Genomic DNA, 27,224 nt, shown 5'->3' on the forward strand with positions numbered 1-27,224 from the left:
AACATTATGTCACTAACAGTGATGAATGTAGGCAATCACATAAAACCAGGACTCTCACCGTGGGGACTGATATTTCAACTGCAGTAGAGTGGTTGACATTTTTTATGGTTGTGACTTTAATCGTTCCTTCGCTCAGCCTTCTTCACGAAATAAGTTGGCCCAATTTTAGTATGACAGCAAATTTGCACGTCACTGTAAAAAGCAGCTCTGCACCAAAAACCTCGTGGTACTTAGTGACCCACAACGTTTCTCAACCAATATCTAAAACTCATTATCAGGATATGGGTGTCGCTGATAAGGCCGGCATTTACTGCCCAACCCTAGTTGCCATTGAGACAACGCAGTGGTTTGCTCGTCCACTTCAGAGAGCAGTAAAGAGTCAACCACATTGCTGTACATTGTCTGGAGTCACGTGTAGGCCAGACCAGGTGAGGGTTGACAGAATTCCTTCCCCAAAGGACATTAATGAACCAGATGGGTTTTTATAACAATACAATAATTTTATGGTCACCTTTACTGATCATGTCCAAAGATGTGCAGGTTAGGTGGACTGGCCATGCTAAATTTTCCCCTTAATGTCCAAAGATGTGTAGCTTAGGTTCAGAGTTAAAGAGATAGGGTGGGGGAGTGGGCCTCGGTGGGGTGCTCTTTTGGAGTGTCAGTGCAGACTCGATGGGCCAAATGGCCTCTTTCTGCACGACAGGGAATCTATGAACATCACATTGCAGAATTCAGGCAAACACTCGATCCAGTACAGCAACAAATACGAGGGAATAAGAAGTGACTTATAAGTTAACAGCACAACTAATTAGTTATCAGATATCGCTTCTGGGAAGATTTTCATCGAATAATAATAATCTTTATTAGTGTCACAAGTAGGCTTACATTAACACTGCAATGAAGTTACTGTGAAAAGCCCCTAGTCGCCACATTCCGGCGCCTGTTCGGGTACACTGAGGGAGAATTCAGAATGCCCAATTCACCCAGCAAGCACGTCTTTCAGGACTTGTGGGAGGAAACCGGAGCACCCGGAGGAAACCCACGCAGAAATGGGGAGAACGTGCAGACTCCGCACAGACAGTGACCCAAGCCAGGAATCGAACCCAGGTTCCTGGTGCTGTGAAGCAACAGTGCTACCCACTGTACCACCATACCACCCATCTACTTGTAAGGGCAGAATTGAGGGTTTAAGAACTAGATCTTTGTTTCTGCTGATTATTAATTTGCATTTTATTTTATCATGCCGGTTGGTAAAGGAGACGTAGTTTTTTATAATTCTGGCGAGATTACCAGTAGTTCACGCGGTGAGATTCATCCATCATGAGCTTATTCTGGATGCGTGTGGACAGGTAATAGTTGCAAAATGACATCACAGATATCAAGCAAAAATGTTCATGCAAGGAACATGTTAAATGGTGGGAAAATTCGATGACTGAAGATAATTTAAGAAAGGGCCTGAAAGGCAGTAGGGATTTACAATGGCTTTTGGAAGGAAAAGCCAGCTCTGTCCAGAAGGAGATGAATTGAACACATGGAGTCTTGGCGAGAATCTTATTCTTCTTGGCATCTTATTGAAAAATGGGATTTTCTGCTTTGCACAATATAGATCCAGATGGTCAGGTTTCTGTAACCCGTACGAACTTTAACAGAAAAATATTTATGAAGGTGGATACAGAACTGGCTAGGCCATAGAAGGCAGAGAGTAGCAATGGAAGGATGCTTTTCTAATTGGAGGGCTGTGACCAGTGGTGTTCCACAGGGATGAGTGCTGGGACCTTTGCTCTTTGTAGTATATATAAATGATTTGGAGGAAAATGTAACTGGTCTGATTAGTAAGTTTGCAGACAACACAAAGGTTGGTGGAATTGCGGATAGCGATGAGGACTGTCGGAGGATACAGCAGGATTTAGATTGTTTGGAGACTTGGGCGGAGAGATGGCAGATGGAGTTTAATCCGGACAAATGTGAGGTAATGCATTTTGGAAGGTCTATTGCAGGTAGGGAATATACAGTGAATGGTAGAACCCTCAAGAGTATTGAAAGTCAAAGAGATCTAGGAGTACAGGTCCACAGGTCATTGAAAGGGGCAACACAGGTGGAGAAGGTAGTCAAGAAGGCATACGGCATGCTTGCCTTCATTGGCCGGGGCATTGAGTATAAGAATTGGCAAGTCATGTTGCAGCTGTATAGAACCTTAGTTAGGCCACACTTGGAGTATAGTGTTCAATTCTGGTCGCCACACTACCAGAAGGATGTGGAGGCTTTAGAGAGGGTGCAGAAGAGATTTACCCGAATGTTGCCTGGTATGGAGGGCATTAGCTATGAGGAGCGGTTGAATAAACTCGGTTTGTTCTCACTGGAACGAAGGAGGTTGAGGGGCGACCTGATTGAGGTCTACAAAATTATGAAGGGCATAGACAGAGTGGATAGTCAGAGGCGTTTCCCCAGGGTAGAGGGGTCAATTACTAGGGGGCATAGGTTTAAGGTGAGAGGGGCAAGGTTTAGAGTAGATGTACGAGGCAAGTTTTTTTACGCAGAGGGTAGTGGGTGCCTGGAACTCGCTACCGGAGGAGGTGGTGGAAGCAGGGACGATAGGGACATTTAAGGGGCATCTTGACAAATACATGAATAGGATGGGAATAGAGGGATACGGACCCAGGAAGTGTAGAAGATTGTAGTTTAGTCGGGCAGCATGGTCGGCACGGGCTTGGAGGGCCGAAGGGCCTGTTCCTGTGCTGTACATTTCTTTGTTCTTTGAACTTAAATATCAAACCTCTCCATTAAATCATTTTATTTAGGTTGCTCCAGAACCCCAGATGCAATTAACTATTTTGCAAAACTCAAATCTTTGGAAGAGGGTGTTTCACCAATGAAAGATTTTGACTGGTCAATACTTCAGGTAATTTTAAGTCGAGGGGAGCAAGCACAGAGCTAAGCCACTAAAATGGCCGAACATAAAAATATAACTTTCTGGCTGTAAATCAGATAAAGGTACTATTTGCCACCCCCGACTATCTCTCAAGGTCCAGCAGTTTATCTTTTCAAATTCTGTAGACGTTCCGCCCTTCTTCTCCTTCCTGCCTCTTCCTCCTCTCAACCATCATGGGCTGGGTTTTCCCTGCTGGCTTCCGGACGCCATGTCTGACTCAAATGAGGGTCAGAACCCCGCAGTGTGGAAAACAGTAACTCATCTGTGATTTCCCCGAGAGATGGCAATTAGTGGCCAGAGGGTGGACATGCCGCTTAATTATGGGCAGTGGCAGGCTAACAAAGCTGGAGGGCGAATCAGAGCCTTCCAACTTGAAAGCAGCAGAAAGATGCCACGACAGGCAAGTGAGGGAGAGTTCAAACTTAATTCCAAAAATTAAGTAGATATTGGTCTTTGTAACTGGGCCACCAGTGTGTGTGAGAGAGTGTGTGAGAGTGAGTGTGAGTGAGTGTGAGTGAGAGTGGGTGAGTGTGGGTGAGAGTGGGTGAGAGTGGGTGAGAGTGGGTGAGAGTGGGTGAGAGTGGGTGGGAGTGGGTGGGAGTGGGTGGGAGTGGGTGGGAGTGGGTGGGAGTGGGTGGGAGTGGGTGGGAGTGGGTGGGAGTGGGTGGGAGTGGGTGGGAGTGGGTGGGAGTGGGTGGGAGTGGGTGAGAGTGGGTGAGAGTGGGTGAGAGTGGGTGAGAGTGGGTGAGAGTGGGTGAGAGTGTGTGTGGGAGTGTGAGAGAGTGGGAGTGAGAGTGAGAGAGTGAGAGAGTGAGAGAGTGAGTGAGTGAGTGTGTGTGAGAGAGTGGGTGTGTGAGAGTGAGTGTGTGTGAGAGAGTGAGTGTGAGAGAGTGAGTGTGAGAGTGTGTGTGAGAGAGAGTGAGAGCGAGTGTGTGTGTGAGTGAGAGTGTGTGTGAGTGAGAGAGAGAGAGAGAGAGAGAGAGAGAGAGAGAGAGAGAGAGAGAGAGAGAGAGAGAGAGAGAGAGAGAGAGAGAGAGAGAGAGTGTGTGTGTGTGTGTGTGTGTGTGTGAGTGTGTGTGTGTGAGAGGGTGAGTGTGTGTTATCCCTCTACGGTGTTTTATTTCTCCCTGTAAAAACTACATTTTGGAGTTATCACACTTTCATTTCCTTCACTGGCACGGGTCAAGATCCTGGAACTCCCTCCCTAACAGCACAGTGGGTGTACTTGCACCACATGGGCCGCAACGGTTTGAGAAGGCAGCTCACCGCCACCTTCTCAAGGACAATTAGGGATGGGCACTAAATGCTGGCCTGGCCAGCGAAGCCCATATCCCGTAAAAATGAATATTTTAAAAGTCCAATTGCTTTTTATTATTCATTAAACCTCAACCAATTAACTCATTAAAATTATTGACCCACTCGTGCAACACCCTAAATTTATTAAGTGCTTGGGTAGTTTCTATCCTTTAGGGAAAAAATAATAATACAGGATACATCCTGTATGTTGCCGATGTTTGGATGGGTAGCTGCACAGTGAGGTGCCATGAATTTTCGTTGATTTAGCATACTCTTTGGATCCTTATTTCTGACAGTCTCCCCTTTTAATCCCCTCCCCTAAAAGAGAGACTCCTTGCTCAGATAAGTTTCCACTGTCAACATATTTATGTGGCCATTTTTCATGTTTCAGCCGCCTACTAACTAGGCAGTTAGCGTTGACAAACTGGAAGAATTGCAACTGAGCCAAACCCTGCTTGGGTCTGATCACAGCAATGCCTTGATTTAAATGAAACGGATTTCTGTCAGGAGAAAAAAATGTATCAACATTATTTTATTTTATTTTTTTTAAAAGGGAAATTTTCTTTAAAATCTGAAATGGAAAAACTTTCAGGACACATTTTCATTGAAAGCTTCTTTATATTTTTCTGGGACCTATATTGAAAGCTAACAGTGGGCAAGTTTTACATAATTATGCATTGCACATTGATTTAAAGACCATCATTCCTGAAGAGCATCACACTTACAAACTATTCTGCTTTCCAAATGTCGTCATTGTTCAGCTCAGCAAGCAACAAGATTTATTGCCAAGGATCGGAATGGTTAATGCATATTTTGTACATATTGGGACCATGGTTTTGATCAAGTTGTCGGTCCCATTATCCTCAGTCAGGGTCCCTTAAAACCTTCAGTGGATTTGTAGCAATTTTAACTACTGTTGACAGTAATGGGTAGTGCATCAATTGGGTAACGCATCGATAAGGACAGACCAAGTCTATTGGGCAGAGGTTACCCACGGCGACGGGGATCTCCCCTGCCGGTTGGAGAACGCCTGATGGAATTAAGTGCCCTTAACTGGCCAGGGTCAGGCTTTCCCCAAGGCCAAGGACCCCCTGGGGGGCACCACACGCAATCCACCAATCATGAACATAACCTCATCCATTTTAATCAAAGCAGAACTGTCCACAAATACTCTCTGACCTAAGACGTAATTTGCTGAATCCTCTACCCCACAGAGCAGTGGAGGCTGGGCCAATTCCTTTTTATACAAGACCAAGTTGGACAGATTTTTGATCTGTGACCTGAACAGGGGGCAGTGCTGAGCATGTCCGTCCACCACCCCCCCCTCCCACGCCCCCACCCCCCCACGGGCTACTTACCTCTGCGCCCCCGGAGGGACCCCCTTGACTGCCTCATGCAAAGCCAAATTTGTTGTAAACATAAGAACATAAGAACTAGAAGTAGGCCATCTGGCCCCTCGAGCCTGCTCGTCAATGAGATCATGGCTGATCTTTTGTGGACTCAGCTCCACTTTCCAGCCCAAACTCCATAACCCTTTATTCCTTTATTCTTAAAAAAAAAAAACTCTCCAACATAGGAATATTTAGTGATGCGGGGGCAGGGGGGAATCATTTGCCATGGTTGGGGGGGGGGGGGGCACAAATAATATTTAAACTCATTCATATTTTCGAAAATGCGGTGGCGCGAATCTCGTGACATCGCCACCGAGGAATGGGGACGATCGGGAAAACATGATCTCTCCAGCGGGAATAGGGTTTCACGCTTCTTGCGAGAATCTCCCCTCTCGCCTTCGATCCCACGGGCGGTGAGTGTGGGCTCAAGATCCCGCCTGGTATTCCTGCTGAGAGTACGGTGTAATGTATAAATATGGCATGGGGCTTTTGGTTAACTCAACAGGAAAAACCTTTTCTTTAGTTCAGTGTGTTAATTGCCGACTAAATAATGTTTAGTCAATGTTGATTTCAGTCTGTGGTAAGTAAAAGGCTTAAAATGTGAAATCTTGTGCTGGTCACCGGGGAGTTCATAACCAACTTTAAAAGTTATCCATCTCTACAGGGTACGCAACAATATCCACAATTGGGGCGGCACGTTGGTGCAGTGGTTAGCACTGCTGCTTCACGGCGCTGAGGACCCAGGTTCGATCCCGGCTCCGGGTCACTGTCCATGTGGAGTTTGCACATTCTCCCCGTGTCTGCGTGGGTCTCACCCCCACAACGCAAAGATGTGCAGGGTAGGTGGAATGGCCACGCTAAATTGACCCTTAATTGGAAAAAAAGAATTGGGTACTCTAAATTTATACAAAAAATCCACATTGAACACAATCGCCTTTTGAAAAAAGACTGCTTGCAACGCCAAAGCAACAGGTTGCAAATATCTGTCCCCCTTACAGTAATTCAGGCTAATTCAAAATATATTCAGTGCACAAAATTTTAATAGGCAGCAGAATATATCCCATCAAACAATATAGGAGTGGAAATTTAAGTCCTTTAACTGTTCACTGAAATAAAAATCATATGTATTTTTAAAAACTAGGTCCATTCAATTCTTAAGTCCTTTTCCAGTGAAGGACATTTTTACATGTTTTCAATTACGGAATAGTTTCATAAGCAGCATTAGGTAAAATATGCCCTATACACTGGAATGTAATAAAGGAAATGAAGACTGATTGTTTCTAAGTTTGTTTTTGACTTTCTTATTCCTTCCTTCAAACGAAAGCAAGTGCTCGCCTCCACATATCCCTCAGACACCGGGGTCAACAAACCAATAAGCCTCAAAAGCTGCTGAAATTCGCTGGCAGGGAGGGTGGTGGGCCTTTGCTGCGCTCAAACTGTTTTTCAATGGAACAGAGCAGAATATCAAGTCCTCACTCTGTGGCCTGTCCCTGCCACACAGGGACAGGCCGCTTTTTACCCTCCATTGATGGCGTGTCGTGGGACTGTCTGCTGTTGACTGTGAAATGAATTAATTTGGTTTATATCCTGCAGCGCAAGCCTGCGGAATAGCAACAGCACCAGAACAACACTTTTAAAGAAAACCACAGCTCCTCATAAGTGACTGACGTGATGTTTTTTTTATAAAACATGTTTTTTATGTTCTCCTCCTTTTGAACATTTTCTCCCAAATTTACATCCAACAATAAACAATAATCAGTAACAAATGTAATGTCAATCCCCATATCAATAACACGATCCCATCCTCCCACCAAACCCCCAAACATTAGCCCGCATGTTCACATAAACAAATGACAAAAAGGAATCCAAAATCACCCATAGTCACCATTAACACACACAGTTCCCCCTCCCCCAACTCTCCCAGCTCCCAACCCCCCTAATGTCCGATGTGATCCAATTCTCGAAAGTGCATAATGAATAATTGCCCATGAATTGTCGAACCCCTCCATCCTTCCCCTCAGTTCAAATTTGACCTTTTCAAGCGTTAAGAATTCCAGCAGGTCCCCCCGCCATGCCAGGGCACAGGGGGGAGAGGTTGATCTCCACCCTAACAGGATCCGCCTTCGGGTGATCAACAAGGCGAAGGCTACAACATCCGCCTCCGTGCCCGTTTCCAACCCCGGTGATCCAGCACCCCGAATATGGCCTCCCGAGGGCCCGGGTCCAGTGTCACGTGCACCACTTTAGAGATTACCCTAAACACCTCCTTCCAGTAATCCTCCAGCTTTGGACAGGACCAAAACATATGAACGTGGCTTGCGGGGCCTCCCCCACAACGTTCACACCCATCTTCTACCCCCTCAAAGAGCCGGCTCATCCTCGCCCTTGTAAGGTGCGCTCTGTACACCATCTTCAGCTGTATCAGCCCTAACCTTGCACACGAGGTGGAGGCGTTCACTCTCCCGAGCACCTCACACCAGAACCCCTCCTCCATACCCTCTCCCAACTCTTCCTCCCACTTTGCCTTGATCCCTTCTAGCGGCGCCTTCTCCTCCTCCAAAATAGCCCCATAAACTACCGATACTACCCCCTTCTCCAGTCCCCCTGTCGTCACCACCTCCTCCAGCAATGTGGAAGCCGGCTCTACTGGGAAGCTCTGTATCTCCTTTCTGGCAAAATCTCGAACCTGCATGTATCTAAGACTGACGTGATGTTAAAGCACTTCTGACAAGCAGTCATGCGTATTTTTAATTGTGGGAGTGACACCTCCCCCCCCCCCTCCCCGAATGACAGAGTAAGATGGATACATGCCATCAGTTACACACACTGCCGGCAACCCTCTGCTCTCCGAGACGTGTTACTCCTTTTAGTTTAGATCAGCTGGGCCTTCAAAGGCAGGGTTGCAATATAAATGGTCTAAATGGGGGCTAAAGACCCACTACTGCAGCTGGATTTTCTTTTAATGAAGAGGCTCGTAAAGCTTTGAGATGCAGCAATTAGCTCAGAGTAGCCAGCTCAGCAGAACCTGCAGCTCAATTCTAAGGGGAGCACAGAATAACTCCCAATCCAGGCGAGATTGTGTCACTCGAAACATTATCAGCCGAATCTGGATGTTTAATAGAGAAAATAAAATTGATGCCTGTAACACATACCTCATCCGGGAAGAGGTGCAACCTTTGCATCATGGTTCTTCGAGACAGGTTCCTCGGCAGCATGCCGTAGATGGCCAGTTTCACAATCTGTAACAAAAATACTCCACTGAAAAAACGCCAACCAGGTTCTTGGTTCTAACTTTTGGGACCAGGTTTTCCAAAACTTAACAAAAGGTGTACCTCAAGGTTAAGAGTTTTCAAAAAAATAATAATAATAATTTGCTCAGGTGAACAGAATGCTTTCACAGACTTTGCTGCGTTTGGATTTGACGATGTTAGGGGGACGGACACATTACGCAAGACAGGCTTGTGCTCAGATCATGTGGCCAAACGTTCCAGGTTTTTTCAGTCAGATTATATTAACAAACAGATTTTATATGAAAACGTAGCAGTGAATCAATTCACTGAATTCCCAGAAGCTAGATACGAGCAAGGATACAAGCTCCTGTAACGAGCACAAAAATCTACCAGAGGCTATGTTGCACTATCCTTTGGCAAAACGTTCCACTCTTTTCCCCCACCTTGCTCGTGTCAGCCTCTAATAAGGAATTCACACACTCTTCCCACACCTTGTAACAGGTTTTAATGGCTTCACAGGATTTTGTTTCTGTAAACTTACTGCACTACATTGCACTTACTTTAAAAATAAAACCTCGGTAATCTTTCTTGTGTTCTGGAATTATATGAATTCCTCGTTATAATATAATAATCTTTATTGTCACAAGTAGGCTGACATTAACACTGGAATGAAGTTACCGTGAAAATCCCCCAGTCGCCCCATTCCACCGCCTGTTCGGGTTCACGGAGGGAGAATTCAGAATGTCCAAATTACCTAACAGCACGTCTTTCGGGACTTGTGGGAGGAAACCGGAGCACCCGGAGGAAACCCACGCAGATATCAGATGCTAACGTGAGCAAGATGGGGGAAAAGAGTGCAACATTTTACCAAAGGCCGGTGTAACCATAGTCTTGTTAAACTGTTAGATGCTTTACGCTTTAAATCTGCTCTTTACAAGAGCTTGTATCCTTGCTTAACTCACCAATAAATCACTCCAATCTCATCAAAGCAAGCAGCTCATAATAAATCTCATCAGAGAGGAAAAAATATACTGTCCCTATTTGAAATAAAGTTACCTTACACAGGACAAACTGTTGGCTAAAAATTTTAGTGAGAACATATTGAAGGATATTTGACATAATTTCTTGCCTACAGCATTCCTACCTCAGGTTAAGATTTAGGCGAATTCTGCGATGGTTCAAATGTTTTAACTTTGGTGTTCCTGCCCTTTTCCGAGGAGACTACATATTATTACGTCCGTCACTAAACGATGCTGTCAATGGTTATTAAAAAGCGCCACAGATTCTCAGGCTGAAGACCAACAAATGGCTATTAAAGATTGAATGTGACTTTTATAAGCAAAGACAAAATGAAAACAAAGGAATGCTTAAAGGTTATTTTTTAGTTTGTACAGGTTAATATTAATGGCACCGAGATAGGGGAAAGTTTCGAAGGTCTACAAGGAGCTGATGGGTTGGGAGGGGGCCCCAGTGGGGGATATAAATGTGAAGTGGGAGGAGGTGCTGGGTGGGGAGGTGGAGGCTGAGACGTGGGCTGAGGCCCTGCGGAGGGCGAATGCGTCTTCGTCATGTGCAAGGCTAAGTCTCATTCAGTTTAAAGTACTTCACAGGGCACAGATGATGGTAGCGCGGATGAGTAGGTTTTTTGAGGGGGTAGAGGATAGGTGTGGGTGGGAAGGCTCGCGAATCACGTCCACATGTTTTGGGCATGTCCAAAGCTAAAGGGGTTCTGGCAGGGGTTTGCGGACATAATGTCCGAGATGTTGGGGGGTATAGGTGGTCCTGAGTCCAGAGGTAGCGATATTTGGGGTGCCGGAAGATCAGGGAGTCCAGTGGGCGAGAGAGGCCAACGTCTTGGCCTTTGCCTCCCTGATAGCCCGGAGAAGCATCTTACTGGGATGGAGGGACTCGGAGCCACTGAATACAGGGGGTGTGGGTGAGTGACCTGGCAGAGTTCCTGAGGCTGGAGAAGGTCAAGTTCGTCCTGAGGGGGTTGGTTGATGGGTTCCCTCGGAGGATTGAGGGGTCAGCAAAAGGGGATGCGGAATGCAGGAAGGGAGGATGGGGCGAATGGGTGTTGGTTATTTATAACGTTGTAGAATTTTGCTTCTGCTTCAGTTTGTTTATTAATGAAAATGCCCGAATAAAATATTTACAAAAAACATTAATGGCACCCTCCTCCATGGCATCATGCTCCCATTGTAGCATTTATTACCTGACAATCAAATGAGATCAATATCTTGCGAAATTATTGTGAAGGTTAATATTTTCTTTCCATTAAGAATGTATAGAATTACAAGTTTCGACCTTGTAAATTAGAAAGTCTGATTTTTAAAAAAAACTTTACATCAGGGATTTTATTGTAATGGGGTCTCTGATCTCAGTTACAACATACTTCTCCTACTGGATGGTTGATGCACAAAATTCTGCTCCCTGGCAGTCCTGATTTTGAGGTTTTTATTCACATCTGAAGATAATGACAATACAAAAGACATGCTTTGTCACGCTGATTACTCCCTGAAGACTCTTGACCTTTCCATCAAAACCCTGAGACTATTATGACAGCATTGACCGCTGTCGCTTTTTACTGTGTATACAATGTGTACAAACTGAAATATTTAACATTATTCAAAATACCGATACTCCACTTCACTTCGTCTCTCGCCATTGGGCCACTTTGACTGCAGTTCACATAAAAAAAACAACACCAGATGACTCCGTTCCCCTACACTTCAAGGGGAAGGAGCTTTTCCCCAACAGTTCATTGAAATTGTAAAGGATCTTACTGTGTGGCGGATTGTGGAGGGAGAATCAATATAATAAACATGCATGAGGAGTGTGGCAATCTACAGAAATATTAAACAGCATTACTGTTCATCAGTTCAACAAAGAAAATGTAAAGCCTTGGCCCTGACAAACCGCTCTTGCTTAAAATGTGGAACATTTTAGAAATGGACAACGAAGCAGACTGCCCACAACTGACACTGGATTTGTGATGTCTACTTGTGAGACCGAGCGTCGCTGGCGACATTTTTTGTACTATGCACCCTGCCTTGTCAAAGCCTTCCCACAAACCTCCAGAAAAACCTACATGAAAGAGAGCAGTCCCCGGAAGCAAATTACTCGCGTCTTCGTGAAATTCAAATGTGGAGGACAGAACTTCCAGAGAAGTAAAACTTGTATTGTGTCAAAGTGGCTAACAGCAGATGATCTTTCTGTTTTTGGTTTTGATTCAGTTAAACAAAACCTCACCATTTCAATAAGTGCAGCAGTGTACTGAGGGAGTGCCAAACTGTTGGAGGGGCCATCATTTAGATGAGATGTTATTAACAAGGCTTCTCTCCAAGATAAACATAAAATATCCCATAGCACAATTTGAATTAGGAACACAGCAGGTTCCCTAGTCGACATTTATCCCTCAAACAACATCACTAAAATAAAACAGATTATTTGGTTATCTAATTGGTGTTTTTGTAGGACTTCGGTGTGTGCAAGTTGGCTGCCAGGATTCATCCATCATAACAGTGATCACACATCAAAAGTACTTTATTGCTGTATTGTGCTTTGGGATATCCTTAGGTTGTGAATGATCCTGTCGAAAGCATGTCTTTTTTTCTATCATGGACGTGAGCATTGCCGTTGAGGCATTTGTTTTTTCCCATGCCCATCCCCAATTGCCTTTGGAAAAATCGTGGTGAGCCCCCTTCTCGAACAACTGCAATCGATCTGGAGTAGGTACATCCACACTGCTGCCAGGATAGCCCAGGAATTTGGTCCAACAGCAGTGAGGGGATGGCGATTCTTTCCAAGTCGGGATGCTGTGTGGCTTGGAAGGGAATTGGTGGCGTTCCCATGACGCCTGCTGCCCTCGTCCTTCAAGGTAGTCGAGGTTGCGGGTTTGGAAAGTGCTGCCAAAGGAGGCTTGGTAAGTAGCTGCGGTGCGTCTTGTATACGATACACCCTGCTGCCACCGTGCACTGGTGTTGGGCTTGACTGTTGGAGCAGCACCCATCCAGGCAGGTGAAAAATATTCCATCACATTCCTGACTTGTTCCTTGTAGATGGTGAAGTCAGGAGAGTTACTTGCTGCAGATTCGCAACCTTGATTTGCTTTTGTAGCCATCGTATCGTGGTTGGTCCAGTTCAGTGTCTGGTTAATGGTAACCCCCAGGATGTTGATCGTGGGCAGGGCAATTCAGTGACCCAGAATGCCATTGAAAGTTAAGGAAATATGATTAGATTCCCTCTTGATGGCGGTAGGCATAGCCTGGCACTCGTGTGGCACAAATGTTACTTGCCACTTACCAGCCCACACCTGAATGTTGTCCAAGTCTCGCAGCATGCGAACAGGGACTGCTTCAGTATTTCTTTTGCACACAGGATAATGTGAGTCATGCAGCATTAGCAGCCAAATGGTCTCCTGTTGTGGCTAGATCACCACTTTGTGAGTTTTGCGATGTTTTTGAGTCAAAGTGAAGAACAGGGTGCTGGCAAGATGAATGACCCGTAGGAAACTTTTCATTCTGATCTAGTGACAGATATGGGGAAACAGCGCAGCCAAGTGCCCAGTTCTAAATTACAAGTACAAACAGAGGGCTTTAACGTAAACCGCACAGATTAAGGTCATCATGTGGGATGGTTTTCAGGTAACAGGATGTAAATACGTGCATATTATATAAATAATAGGGACACTCATTATCTCACTGCTATGTTTACACTGAAGGGTTTTCACTGCATATCAAAAATGATATGACAAATTCTATTCATTCTATCCTCAATGGTTTAACACAGGCATTTTCAAAGTAGGGGTTGCGACCCGCGGGTGGGTCACGGGCGCGTGTCGGGAGGCTTGCGGAGCCATCCATCGCGCCGTTCCCGATCGCTTGAAAAAGGAGGCCGCGCTGCGCATGCGTTCCCGCTTATCAGTGTGCATGCCCGGAGCCCAGAGAGAAACACCGCCTCCTCCTGACGTCAGCGCGCTGTCCCAGGAGAAGATTTTTTGTAAATTCAATTCAGTCTTCCTGCATCTGTCTGGAATATGCTCAATGGCTAAGCCTGCAGAACTCACTTTGATAGTGAATTTTAGGGATTAAAAAGATTCACAGTGCTTTGAGTTAAGTAATTCCTCCTCATCTATATCTAAAATCATCACGTTGTAATTTACAGACTATATCCCAGGCTGTAAACCACCCATCTGAGGAAAACTGACATTCTGCATCTGCTCTGTAGAGTCCTGAGGGAACAATGCCTGTTTCAATCAGGTCATTTCTCATTCTTCGCTACTTTGGACTATAGAATATAAACCCAGGCTCACCTCTCGCATTAAAGGTAAGGAACAATGGTGGGTCCCGAAGGTCGGCCGGCGTGGGTCCCGAATGTCGGCCAGATGGTAAAAATGGGTCCCAGACAAAATAGTTTGAAAAACACTGGTTTAACATATTGCCTTAGGTGTTTTTTTAATTTCATTGCTAAATTTGAGTAATGTGCAAGTGGAATTCATCATTTTTATTTGTTTGGATGCAGGTGTGTTTCATAAGCTTCTTTCATTGTTCTACATCAGATTAAAAGGAGAGGTTTTAACATCAAGGGATTTCCTTTCCCTTATTTTTATTTAACTCCAGTATTCAATCCAGGGCTATGGGATTGCTGTCCTCTCGAAGGTGGAGACTCAGGCCAGGTTATATATGTGCTCCCTGGAGTCCAAAAGGTTAAGGGGGGATTTCATTGACGTTTTCAGGATACTAAGGGAAACAGACAGGGTAGATAGAGAGAAAGTCAGGTAGTCTGGGACAAAGATGCATTGTACAAAATTAGAGACAGACCCTTCAGGAGAGAAATTAAGAAACATTTCGACATACAGAGGTTGGTGGAAGTTTACAATTCCCTTCCAAAAACTTTGATGCCAGATCAATTGTTAATTTTAAATCTGAGATGGATAGGTTTTTGTTAAGCAAAGTTTAAGAGGTCTGGGACTAAGACATGTGGCGTTAAGTCACAGATCAGCCATGGTCTCAAAGACTGGCAAAACAGAGTCATGGGGTAAATGGCCTCCTTCTGTTTTCATGTTCCAACAAACAAAAGCAACTCTTAAGTACATTACACCTATAAGGCGTAGGAGCAGAAGTAGGCCATTTGGCCCATCGGGTCTTCTCTACCATTCAATGAAACCATGACTGATCTGATACAATCTTCAACTCAATTTTACCACTTATTCCCATAGCCCTGGATTTCTTTAGTGATTAAAAATCTGTCTATATCAGCCCTGGAACATACTTAATGACCCCGCCTCTACAGCTCTCTATGGTAAAGAACTCCACAGATTAATTCCCCTCAGAGAGGATATCCCTCCTCATCTCGGTCTTAAATGGACGACCCATTACTCTGAGATTATGTTCTCTGGCCCTAGACTCTCCCACAAGAAGAAACATCCTCTCAGCATCTACCCTGTCAAGCCCGCTGAGAATCCGATATGTCTCAATAAGATCACCGCTCATTCTTCTAAACTCCAACGAGTATAGTCCCAATATACGTAACCTCTCCTCAAAAGAACATTCCTCCATACCTGGGGTCAACCTAGTGAACCTTCTATGGACTGCCTCTTAATGTCAGTACATTTTCCTTAGATCAGTGTTTTTCAATATTTCTTTCCCCGGGAACCATTTTTGTCAACCAGTCGACCTTCGGGACCCACGCTGGACAACCTTTGCGACGCACGCCACGTTCACTTACCTTTAATGCGAAAAGGGTGCCCGCTTGGTCCTCACGATCTCACTCCAATCAGGTTCACAGGAGTGGGAAATGTGCATATCACGTGCTGAATTCAGCCAGTTCATTTGTGCTGTCTTCATCTTTGTGAGAAAGGAAAATCCATCCTCGCATATGTGGGTTGACGTGAAGGGCAATAGCAACAAAATGCTTGTTTTACTCACACGGTAGCATTGTGGATAGCACAATTGCTTCACAGCTCCAGGGTCCCAGGTTCGATTCCGGTTTGGGTCACTGTCTGTGCGGAGTCTGCACATCCTCCCCGTGTGTGTATGGGTTTCCTCCGGGTGCTCCGGTTTCCTCCCACAGTCCAAAGATGTGCAGGTTAGATGGATTGGCCATGATAAATTGCCCTTAATGTCCAAAATTGCCCTTAGTGTTGGATGGGGTTTCCTGGGTTATGGGGATAGGGTGGAGGTGTTGACCTTGGGTAGGGTGCTCTTTCCAAGAGCCGGTGCAGACTCGATGGGCCGAATGGCCTCCTTCTGCACTGTAAATTCTATGAAATAAGCACAGGATACTCCTGGGAGATGCTGATCCAGAATGCTGACGGCCTCATGAACTTTTTGCGTGTTTTTAATGGGCTGTCACAGATCAAGTACAGCAGCTTAATCTTTTCATTTAGGGTCAGCTGTTAATATATGACTCTGGGGTCTCAACTACAAAGTTAATTTTTCACCTACCACTTCCCTTCCAAAATTTGAAACTTCTCTCATTCGCCAGTGCTTCCCTGCATATAACACACATGGACTTTGCATCCTTATTTGCAATGGCACAATTGACAAAACCATACCTCAAGAAATCATCTTTATAGTGCTTTGTTCCCGAGTTAAGTTTCTTCTTTGCAGGTTGTTAACCAGAGGCCCTGGAGCTCTGTACAGAGCTAACACTAGCACTGCTCTGTCCTGCCCTGGAATCTTGAACAGCTCTCTCTAGTAGATTCAGATGTGAGGTCTTGGCCAGTAGGTCCACTGCCAATTTGTGTCTCTTCCTTGTAACAAAACGATTCATCTTCACAGTACTCTTGCCTTGCTTAATAGCAGCTCGAAAATGGAAGAAGCTCTCCTCCGTGATTTGGCACCAAAAGCATGCACATTGAGGGCGCTTGATGTGAAGTATACGTGCAGGGCATGTGACTAGCACACTGCTGCCGCTCATGGTCAGAAGACTGCGTAAACTCATTTTGTTCTCATTTAAAAGTCGGTGGCTGCCGCCATTCTCAAATTAAATGCCTGCAGTGGCCATTGGGCACTTCTCCTGCGATCGGGACTAACAGGGGAACGGCGCAACCGATTGCTCCGTCACCTTCCCAACACCCGGCCGTAACCCACCCACTTTGAAAACCCTGCCTTAGTTAAAAGAACCAAAACTGTTCACAATATTCCAGTGTGGTCTAAGTAGTGCCTTGAATTGTTTTAGCAAGACTTCCCTATTTTTCTATTCCACTCCCTTTGAAATGAAGGCCAACATTCCATTGGCTTCCCTATTACCTGCTGAACTTGTGTGCCAGCCTTTTGTGATTTATGCACGAGGACCCTCAAATCACTCCGAGCTGCAGCTTTCTGCAATCTCTCGCCATTTAAATAATATCCAACTCCTTTATTCTTTGCATCAATGTCCATAACTTCAAATGTTCCTACTGTATATTCCATTTGCCAAGTTTTGTCCACTCACTTAACCTGTCTATATCCCTTTGAGGACTCTTTGTGTCATTCTCACCACTTACCTTCCCACCTATCTACAAACAACAAAGAACAAAGAAATGCACAGCACAGGAACAGGCCCTTCGGCCCTCCAAGCCCGTGCCGACCATGCTGCCCGACTAAACTACAATCTTCTACACTTCCTGGGTCCGTATCTCTCTATTCCCATCCTATTCATGTATTTGTCAAGATGCCCCTTAAATGTCACTATCGTCCCTGCTTCAACCACCTCCTCCGGTAGCGAGTTCCAGGCACCCACTACCCTGTGTGTCATCCGCACACTTGGCAATAGTGCATTCACTTCCCTCGGGCAAGTCATTAGTATATATTGCCCCAAATGGCATTCCTGGAATGTGAGCCTGCACATTGAGTGCTGACAGGCAATTGGACCTTGATAGACACCACATCCTGGGCCAATCCTTTACTTAACAGGTATCGACGCATTTACAGTTCCAGCAGGGGGAATAACTGAATGGTAATCAGGAATGCTGGTCAAATTTATTTCTTTTAACCCAGTTTAACTCCGCCAGTTTAACTCCGCCAGTCTTGTCCTGTATAGTTCAGAATTGAATTACACCATGTATTGTATTGGCAGGTCCTTTAATAGAGCTCTTGTATATTGGCCGTGGTTTTCTAGCCGCGTTGCACCCAGCACCGATCCCAATATTCCTGGTGAATAGCGGGAGAACCCAAAGGCGGGTTTCGCGCCAGGTGCCGAGCGCGATGCTCCTGACCCACTGCGTCCGACTCGATCTGAATCATGCCCTCGCTGGGCGTGATCCAGATCAGCACATTTAAATGAGTCATTAAACTCATCTAAATATGAGCAGCCCTTTCGAGGCCACAGTCTCCCAGCCCCCGGGATTCACTGGCCCAGCGAGTCAGTGCTGGCTTCCATGAACGGAAACCGCAGGCGTGATGACCACGCCAGGGGTTTCAGAGGCCAGTGGAGCCCCTGGGTGTATGGAGGGTGGGGGCGTGAAGGGTGGGGTTGAAGGGTGGGGGAGGGGGGGAGCTCTCAAGAGACCCCATTGCGTGATCTGCTCACTTGGAAGAGGGTGGGGGTGTCATGCACCGATGCCGACGAGGATGGATGGGGGTGGGACCGGGTCACCCTCATGTCTGTGTGTGTGTGTGTGTGTGTGTGTGTGTGTGTGTGAGGGAGGGGGGAGGGTTTGAAGGTTGCCCCTCCGGGGTTGAAGGTTGCCTTGTTGCCCATGTCTGCGGGGGATCATGATGTCCTTGGATGACTAGTGTGGGAAACCTCCAGTTGTTGAGATCTGGGCACCGGTTCTCTGAGCAGCCGGTCTTGCTGGCGTCTTTAGTTCCCCACTGCAGAAAAATTCTAAGTGTGGGATGATTCAGTGGGAATCTCCCCAAGCTCCAAAAGAAACGATTGACGTGTGGGTGAATAGTGATCGTGCCCAACCACCCGGCGGGATTTACCGGCCACATCCCACTGCAATCGGGGCAGGATGCGGCCAGCAGATCCCAGGAGCACCCCCCCTCCCACCTTACCCCTACCCCACCCACCCCCCGGATTCCTGAAGGCCGTTCGATCCACAATGGGCAGGACCCAGTCTTGCATGGTCAAGTGAGTTTAAAAACCCATTTAGCCGTGCTGACGGCGGATCGAACGACCACCCGGCATCTATTGGCCTCGCCATGGCGACCCCAACCGGGCACCGTTTAGCACTGGTCCCGACAAACGGGGACCAGGCAGAACGGCACTTGGGGCGGTCGGACTCTGGGCAGGGTGGCACTGCCAGCCTGAAGAGGGACATGAAGTGGGTGCATAAAGGGAGGGCCTGAAGGGGTGTATGGAGGGTGGGGACGTGAAGGGTGGGGACGAAGGGTGTGGATTGAAAGGTGGGGGGGCTCTCAGAGACCCCATTGAGTGATCTGTTCACTTGGGAGAGGGTGGGGGGAGCCATGCACCGATGCTGACGAGGATGGATGTGGGACCGAGTCACCCTCATGTCTGTGTGTGTGTGTGTGTGTGTGTGTGTGTGGGGGGGGGGGGTTTGAAGGTTACCTCTCTGGGGTTTAAGGTTGCGTTGTTGCCCATGTCTGAGGAGGATCATGATGGGGGGGGTTCCGTTCCCCGCAGGTGCCCAAAATAGCAACAGAGTGCCGTTAGATAGCGACCCTGCTAATCCCGCCCAGAACAGACTCTAATTTTTTTTGTCTCATTAGGGTTCAGGATTGTTGTAAGGGTTGGTTTAGCACACTGGGCTAAATAGCTGGCTTTGAAAGCAGACCAAGGCAGACCACGGTTCAATTCCCGTACCAGCCTCCCCGAACAGGCGCCGGAATGTGGCTACTAGGGGCTTTTCACAGTAACTTCATTGAAGCCTACTTGTGACAATAAGCAATTTTCATTTTCCTCAGAACATTTTTTCTCTCAAATTATGCTTGAAACAACATTTCCATTTTTTTGCCAAAATAAAAGCAAAATACTGCCGATACTGGAAACCTCAAATTAAAACATAAAATGCCGGGAAAGCTCAACAGGTCTGGCAGTTTCTGTTGAGAGAGAAACAGAGTTGATGTTTCGAGTCCAATGTGACCCTTCCCCAGAGCGCTGGTGATACTGCCTCACGATTTATAATACCATAAGGCCATAAGACATAGGAGTGGAAGTAAGGCCATTCGGCCCATCGAGTCCACTCCACCATTCAATCATGGCTGATTTCAACTCCATTTACCCGCTCTCTCTCCATAGCCCTTAATTCCTCGAGAAATCAAGAATACCTAATTTATACACCAATTAATAACTTTACACTTCAATTTAAAGCTTAACCCTAGAATAAAATGTATCATAGAATCTACAAATATACATGTGAACAATGAAGCAAAAGTAGGGCCATTCGGCCCCTCGGGCCTGCTCCACCATTTAATAATATCATAGCTGCCCTGAAGGAAACATCAATATACTCACTGCAATGGGATCCTTTTGGTGCAGTTGGGCAGCTGTCACTTGTTTAAATCCACCAGGATAACTGCAATTAAAATTGCAATTTAAAATTTCTAATGTTCACTATTCTAGCATCTTAGTAATTAGTACAAGCCCTAATTACTTGCCATGATTTTAGAAATTCTCAAAATGTTTCAATTTTCTTGTATTTAACATTCTGTAATATTAATTAAGACCGTTCGCTTCGAAGAGAGGACACCACCAAGATGCAAACAAAGTAGGAGCTAAATGAAGTAAGGCAATTGGTACCACCCTCAAGTTTCAAAATCCCCGAGTTGTAGGAAGAAGTGAACATGAAGGTTTCTTTGGCAACAGCAGAGAGATTGGAGTGGCACAGTGGCTAGCACTGCTGCCTCACAGCGTCAGGGACCCGGGTTCAATTCTGACCTCGGGTGACTGTCCACGTGGAGTTGGCACATTCTCGTGTCTGCGTGCGATTCCTCCGGGTGCTCCGGCTTCCTCCCAGTCAAAAAACGCGCAGGTTAGGTGGATTGGCCAGGCTAACTGGATTGGCCAGGCTAACTTTCCCAAAGATGTGTAGGTTAGGTGGGGCTATGGGGGTTAGGGCGGGCGAGTGGGCCTAGGTAGGATGCTCTTTCAGGAAGTCAGTGCAGACTCGATGGGCCGAATGGCCTCCTCCTGCACAGCCGGGATTCAATTCTATGGATTTGCGTGGTGGAAGCAGATTTAACTGCAGCTTTCGAAAGGGAGTTGGATAATTATCTGAACAAATTTCTGAAAATGAAAACATTTGCAAGGGCCTTGGGGCAAGGGAAGGGGCGTGGGACTAACTGAGTTGCTCCTGCTGTGAGCTGGCACAAGCAGGATGGGCCAAATAGCCTCTCACTGTGCTGTAACCATTCTATGATTCTACATTAAGTAAATATGCTATAAATTACTACCATTATCTGCTTCTACCAATTTCCTACTCACCCGCTGTGGGAAGAGTACACCTTCTGTTCCCACTTATTGCCAGAGAATGCAATATGCCTTGTGTTCACCACTACAACATGGTCTCCGCAGTCACCTGGAAGTAAGTTCAGTTGGTTATTCAGTTGGAAACGGCCACTCTGTTAGTCTATTTCTTCTACAGGCCAAAACAAAACCGAGACAGGAGCATTTTGCAAAGGTTGGGATTAAGACACATTGCTGGCGTCAAAACAGCTTGGCTCTGTGTAGTAGATATTATTTGTCCAAAGATTCCTCTGCAGAAAGTCAGCAGATGTTTTATGAAAAAAAAAGAGACATATTTAATTTGGCCTCTGAGAACATAAAAAATTTCAATCTGAGACTGCTGAAAACCACAACTTGGAGAGGTGACTTTCACAGGGAAAAAAAAGTTGTGCTCACATTACAAAAGATTTCCTGAGGCCAAATGATCACAATAATTTTTCCTGCTACTGGTTCACTCAGGTTAAATATTCTGATGCCAGGTAAACGGAAGAGCTGTCTTTGTCTCAGTTTCAACCGTAATTAAGTGCCTGCATTATGAACACTGACAACTACCAGCTTAAATATTCACTCCCTCCACCACCGATCCACAGTGGTGGCAGTGTACACTGCAGGAATTCGCCAAGGCTGTGTCAAGAGCACCTTTCAAACCCAAGGGCCGGGATTCTCTGACCCGCCGCCGGGTTGGAAAATACCCGGGGAATGACGACGCTGGAATCGCGCCCCGCCGCCCCAACGCGGGCCCCCCGACAATTCTCCGGGCCCCGATGGGCCGACGGGTTTGGCCGAGTCTCGCCGGCGTGGGTTACTCAGGTCCCACACGGCGGGACCTGGAAGATGAGTCTGCGGGGGCCGTCCTGGAGGGAGGGCGGGTGGATCCGACCCTAGGGTTGGGGGCACGGTGGCCTGGCCCGCAATTGGGGCCTACCGATCACCGGGCGGGCTGGTTCGTGGGGGCCTATTTTACATCACGCCGGGCCCCTGTAGGGCTCCGCCATATTGCCCGGGGGCCGGCCCGGAGAAGGGAATCCCCGCGCATGCGCAGAAATACGCCGGCCGTAGCGCGCATGCGCTGAAATACGCCGGCCGTTCCGCACATGCGCGAACTTGTGCGGGCCGTTCTGCGCCAGTTGGAGCTGCAGGGACCACTCCGGCGCCAACCTAGCCCCCTAGGAAGGGGAGCCTTCCCCATTATCGGGGTCCGTTGACACCAGAGTGGTTGGCCCTGCTTTTCACACCAGCGTGGGGACATAGCCCCATTATTGGAGAATCCCGCCCCAGATATCTGCCTTCCAGAAGGACAAGGGCAACAGATAAATGGGAGGGAACATCACCCTCTGGAAGTTCCCCCCCAAGTCACACACCATCCTGACTTGGAAATATATCGGCTGTTCCTGCACCATCGCCGAGTCAAAATCTTGGAATTCCCTCCCTAAACAGCACCGTGGGTGTACTTACACCACATGGACTGCAACAGTTACCACCTTCTCAAGGGGCAATTAGGGATGGGAGACAAATGCTGGATTAGCCAGCGACTCCCACATCCTTGTGAAAGAATAAATGTTTTAAAATCCCGTTAAGCAGACAATTCATCAATTAGCTGGGTTACCACTACATCCGAAACGTTGTACAATACAATAAAACCAGTAATCACGGATTAGAATTGACAGGAAGAATTTAACCTGGGAGTATACACTGTTCCTGTATCTATGCAGTCAGTAAACCAACAGGTTACCCACAGTAATGGCACCATTGTTTTCATGTGAATCTTCCAGTATCAACTTTTTAAATCATTTTTCACATATTCATATTCAGTTACTATTTCACAACAGGATAATGAAACAATTCCTTGATATTAGTTCCTGGTATTAGTTGCACTCTCGCCGAATAGGATTAGCCATTTCAGCTGGCATAACTCGACACATTCAGAGGTAAATCCATCGAAACACTGGAGGTGGTTAGGATTGGGTTGACTATGGCAGTGTGTTCTATCCATGTAAAAAATAAAATTCGACACATTTACAGACACCTGCTCAGTCTTTCTGCGCTCAGCTCAAAACTTATGGGAGGATTTATCAAAATCAGTAGGAAATCCATTCTCACACAGATGCTTGGAAAAGTCATGTCCAGCAATTTGCAATGGTTTAATGTCGATCAAAAGCTGTAAGCCTCAATCACGGGGGCGCAGTACAGGTGTGAGTGACTAACAGCTATTTGCCTTTCACTGGAATAACCGACCAGGACAGCAACTGACACTTAAGGAAAGATTTCCTCTCAAAAAAGAATGTTGTTAAAAGGTGCTTTTGGAAATTGTTCAAGAAACGCTCTGGACACCATTCAAAGAAAAGAACACAGATGTTGTGAAAAGACCACTGCGAGCTGAATTGCTGTAAAATGAACTCGAATCTGAGCTTTCTTTGGCTTTGGAAACGTGCATGAATTTTAAAAGCATAAAATGCTGAGCATTGTGGGCGGAGTGCCAGTGGTGACAGAGCGGTTCACCGCCCAGGCTACTTCTGCACAATTATTCGCCACATGCTCAATATCAGGAAACTCGGTACCCATTCAACGAAGGAGACTTACAACACAGAAGGAGGCCTACTGTACCCATGCTGGTTCTGTCAAGGAGCAATCATGCTTAGTCCTGCACCCCTGCATTTTTTTTCCAGAGCCCTGCAGGTTCCTTAAGCGCTCTCCAACTCCCTTTAAAAATTATTTATGGAATCAACTTTCACTACCTTCTCAGGCCCCATAACTCTTTGAGTGAAACTGTTACTCTTCATCTCACAGTGATTTTGAAACATATACTTGCGGCTTTTGGCCCCTCACCAGAGGGAAATGTTTTTATCTTTCAAGGCCCACCATCTTGAAAATCTCTATTACCACCTGGTGGAGTTGCGCCTGGTGGAGCAAGCTCGAAGGGCCGAATGGCCTGCTCCTATGTTTCTCTGTTCCAAGGGGAACAATCCTAACCTCTCCTGGGCAACGGAAGGTATGGCCACCAATAGTGGAGCAATTAAGATCAGGGGTGTGCAAGAAGCCAGAATTAGACAAACAGAGACATTGATTTCATAGAATTTACAGTGCAGGAGGCCATTCGGCCCATCGAGTCTGTACCGGCTCTTGGAAAGAGCACCCTACCCAAGGTCCACACCTCCACCCTATCCCCATAACCCAGTAACCCCACCCAACACTAAGGGCAATTTTGGACACTAAGGGCAATTTATCATGGCCAATCCACCTACGTCTTTGGACTGTGGGAGGAAACCGGAGCACCCAGAGGAAACCCACGCACACACAGGGAGGATGTGCAGACTCCACACAGACAGTGACCCAAGCCAGAATCGAACCTGGGACCCTGGAGCTGTGAAGCAATTGTGCTATCCACAATGCTACCATGCTGCGAAGGGTTGTGGTGTTGGAGGGGGTTACAGAGATAGGGAGGGTTGTGGTGTTTGAGGGGGTTACAGAGATAGGGAGGGGGTAAGGCCACGGGGAAGGTTGAAAACAAGGATGAAAATCACAATGCTGCTTGACTTGAAGGCAATATAGGTCAGCGAGCACAGGGGTGGATAGGTGAATGGCATTTGGTTTGAGTTAGTACGCGAGAACTCTAGAGTAATGTATATATTTAAATATATATGTTTTGTTACTTTATTAAAATCATTGCCACTCCCTTTGCCTTTTATTCCTGGACATCTTTTGTGTTTAACCTTCCTCACCCTCTAACCCATCCCAGACTTTCCAGTTCCTTCCACCTGACCTTCCCCCTCCCACCTCTTTGTCAACAGCATAAAACCCATCACAATACTACCTCTCTTCACTTCTGAAGAAATCATATTGGACTCGAAGCATCAACTCTGTTTCTCTCTCCACAAATGCTGCCAAACCTGCTGGGTTTTTCCACCTCTTGCTGTTTTTATTTCCGATGTGCAGCATCTGCAGTATTTTGCTTTGATTCATCCAGAGCCCTGCTGTCCAGGTTTAAGGAGGTTAGCATGTGGAAGGTTAACCGGGAGTGCATGGGTACAGTCAGGTCTGGAGGTAAGAAAAGGCACAAATGAGGGTTTCAGCCACAGGTGAGCTGAGGCGGAGGTGGTGTTACACAAGTGTAAATAGGCGATCTTCGAGGTGGCCTGGATATATGGCCAGAAGCTCATTATGGGGCCAAACGTGACACCAAGGATGTGAACAGTGTGATTTGGCTTCAGGAGAGGGATCAAGTCGGTGGGTAGGGAATAGAGTTTTCATCAGGGACTGCAGACAATGGTTACATTATTCCCAATATTCCCACAACATTGCACTAGACCGTGGTTTAGCTTAACTGTCAAACGCATTAATAGTGGAAGAATAAGTGAGTGGCAATAATGAAAAGGTTTGACTCGCAGAAAGGAACAAAGTGCCATAACTGCAGTGCTAAACAGCAGTATGTGTGTCTCAGCCCCTGATTGTTCTCTTCATTCACAAGAAATTTAGTCTGACAGCTTCCTGAGATTTTGGTGACCAAACTAATGGAAAAAGCTGCCAGTTAAACATATTTGAACTGAACAAATCACACAAGATGATGTGCATTTGAATGGACGTTAGGCCTGGAAATAAACTCAAGCGATTTTTAATTAATGTATTTTACTCGAAATCGGAGATGGGAGATATAACGTTTCCCGTTTGAGTCACATAGCAGCAATTCATAGAATCATAGAATCCGGACAGTGCAGAAGGAGGCCATTTGGTCCATCGAGTCTGCACCGACCCTCAGAGAAGAGCACGCTACCTAGGCCCTCATCCGCACCTGGCCCCGTAACCCCATCTAACCGTTTGGATACAAAAGGACAATTTAGAATGGCCAATCCACCTACTGCACATCTTTGGACTGTGGGAGGAAACCGGAGCACCCGGTGGAAACCCACAGACACGGAGAGAACGTGCAAACTCCACACAGTCACCCAAGGTCGGAATCGAACCCGGATACCTAGCGCCGTGAGGCAGCAGTGCTAACCGCTGTGCCAATAGCACAGCCAGATCCGGAGTCAAGCTCCCTCACTCTGCCCAAACCAGGCCTTACCCCTAATCTCTCTGAGCAGCACACTACAACACCAGTTGCGGGGCTATGAAACTGTTCTATAACGTCTTATATGCAATGGCAAAATTAAAGAAGCCAATATTAAACTAAATCTGGTGACATTTTTATATCTGAGCGAGCCATATTGACAACATGGCAACTAAAGCAGGGCAGAGACTTGTCAATGTGATGAGTGGCTACCACCTGTCCCTTCATAGCCTCTCCACCACCTACAACTCAAGACAGGAGCCGAATGGATCAATCACCTCGAGGGAAAAAAACTGCAACAGAAGTGCTCAAGAAACTCAATGCCATGGAGGATAAAGCAGTGAGTCTTACTAATGGCCTTGCCACTGAATTCAATATTGAATCCCTCCACCATCGATGTACTGCAACTGCAGTTTGCTCTATCTACATCGGATGGCATCATCTCCATCCTGTGTTGCAGGAATGACAAGAGCAGCAATGGTGTGGAAGCAGCGTGGCAGCCAGGTTAATCTCCACACAGATTCTGGCTTAGACAAATATTGTCAATTCCCCTCATCTTTGTTAATGTTCTGAAATGCCCTAGCTAGCAACACTGCGGCAGTACCATCACCTTCGCTGTCTCAGACCAACTAAAGATGTCTTTTGAAAATATTTTTATTCAATTTTTAACGTTTTACATATACAACACAACAAACCTCCCCCCCCCACCCCACCCCCACCCCCCCGCTCTTAGCAGCTGACAGTAACTAACTCTTTGAAGTGTAATACAAACAGACCCCATCTCTTGTGGAACCCCTCACTCGCGCCCCCCCCCCCTCCAGATGAACTTCACCGTCTCAAAGTACAGAAACTCCATCAAGTCTCCCAGCCACACTGAGGCACAGGGTGGAGAGGCTGACCTCACCCCAACAGGACCTGCCTGCGAGCAATCAGCA

The 27,224-nt window shown here is 46.5% G+C and overlaps 1 protein-coding gene across 2 annotated transcripts in view; it reads right to left on the reverse strand.

The window, feature by feature from the left end:
• mrpl13 (mitochondrial ribosomal protein L13) overlaps positions 1-27,224 on the reverse strand; it is a 115,244-nt gene that overhangs the window by 52,319 nt on the left and 35,701 nt on the right. For both annotated transcript variants that reach the window (XM_072466916.1, XM_072466917.1), the window contains exons 3-5: positions 21,225-21,318; positions 20,256-20,316; positions 8,769-8,855 (exon numbers count right to left, since the gene is read on the reverse strand). In XM_072466916.1, coding sequence (XP_072323017.1) covers positions 8,769-8,855; positions 20,256-20,316; positions 21,225-21,318 — 242 coding nt within the window. The remainder of the gene's footprint in view (positions 1-8,768; positions 8,856-20,255; positions 20,317-21,224; positions 21,319-27,224) is intronic.

Source organism: Scyliorhinus torazame, chromosome 11 (assembly GCF_047496885.1).
Source record: "Scyliorhinus torazame isolate Kashiwa2021f chromosome 11, sScyTor2.1, whole genome shotgun sequence".
Lineage (NCBI taxonomy): Eukaryota > Metazoa > Chordata > Chondrichthyes > Carcharhiniformes > Scyliorhinidae > Scyliorhinus > Scyliorhinus torazame.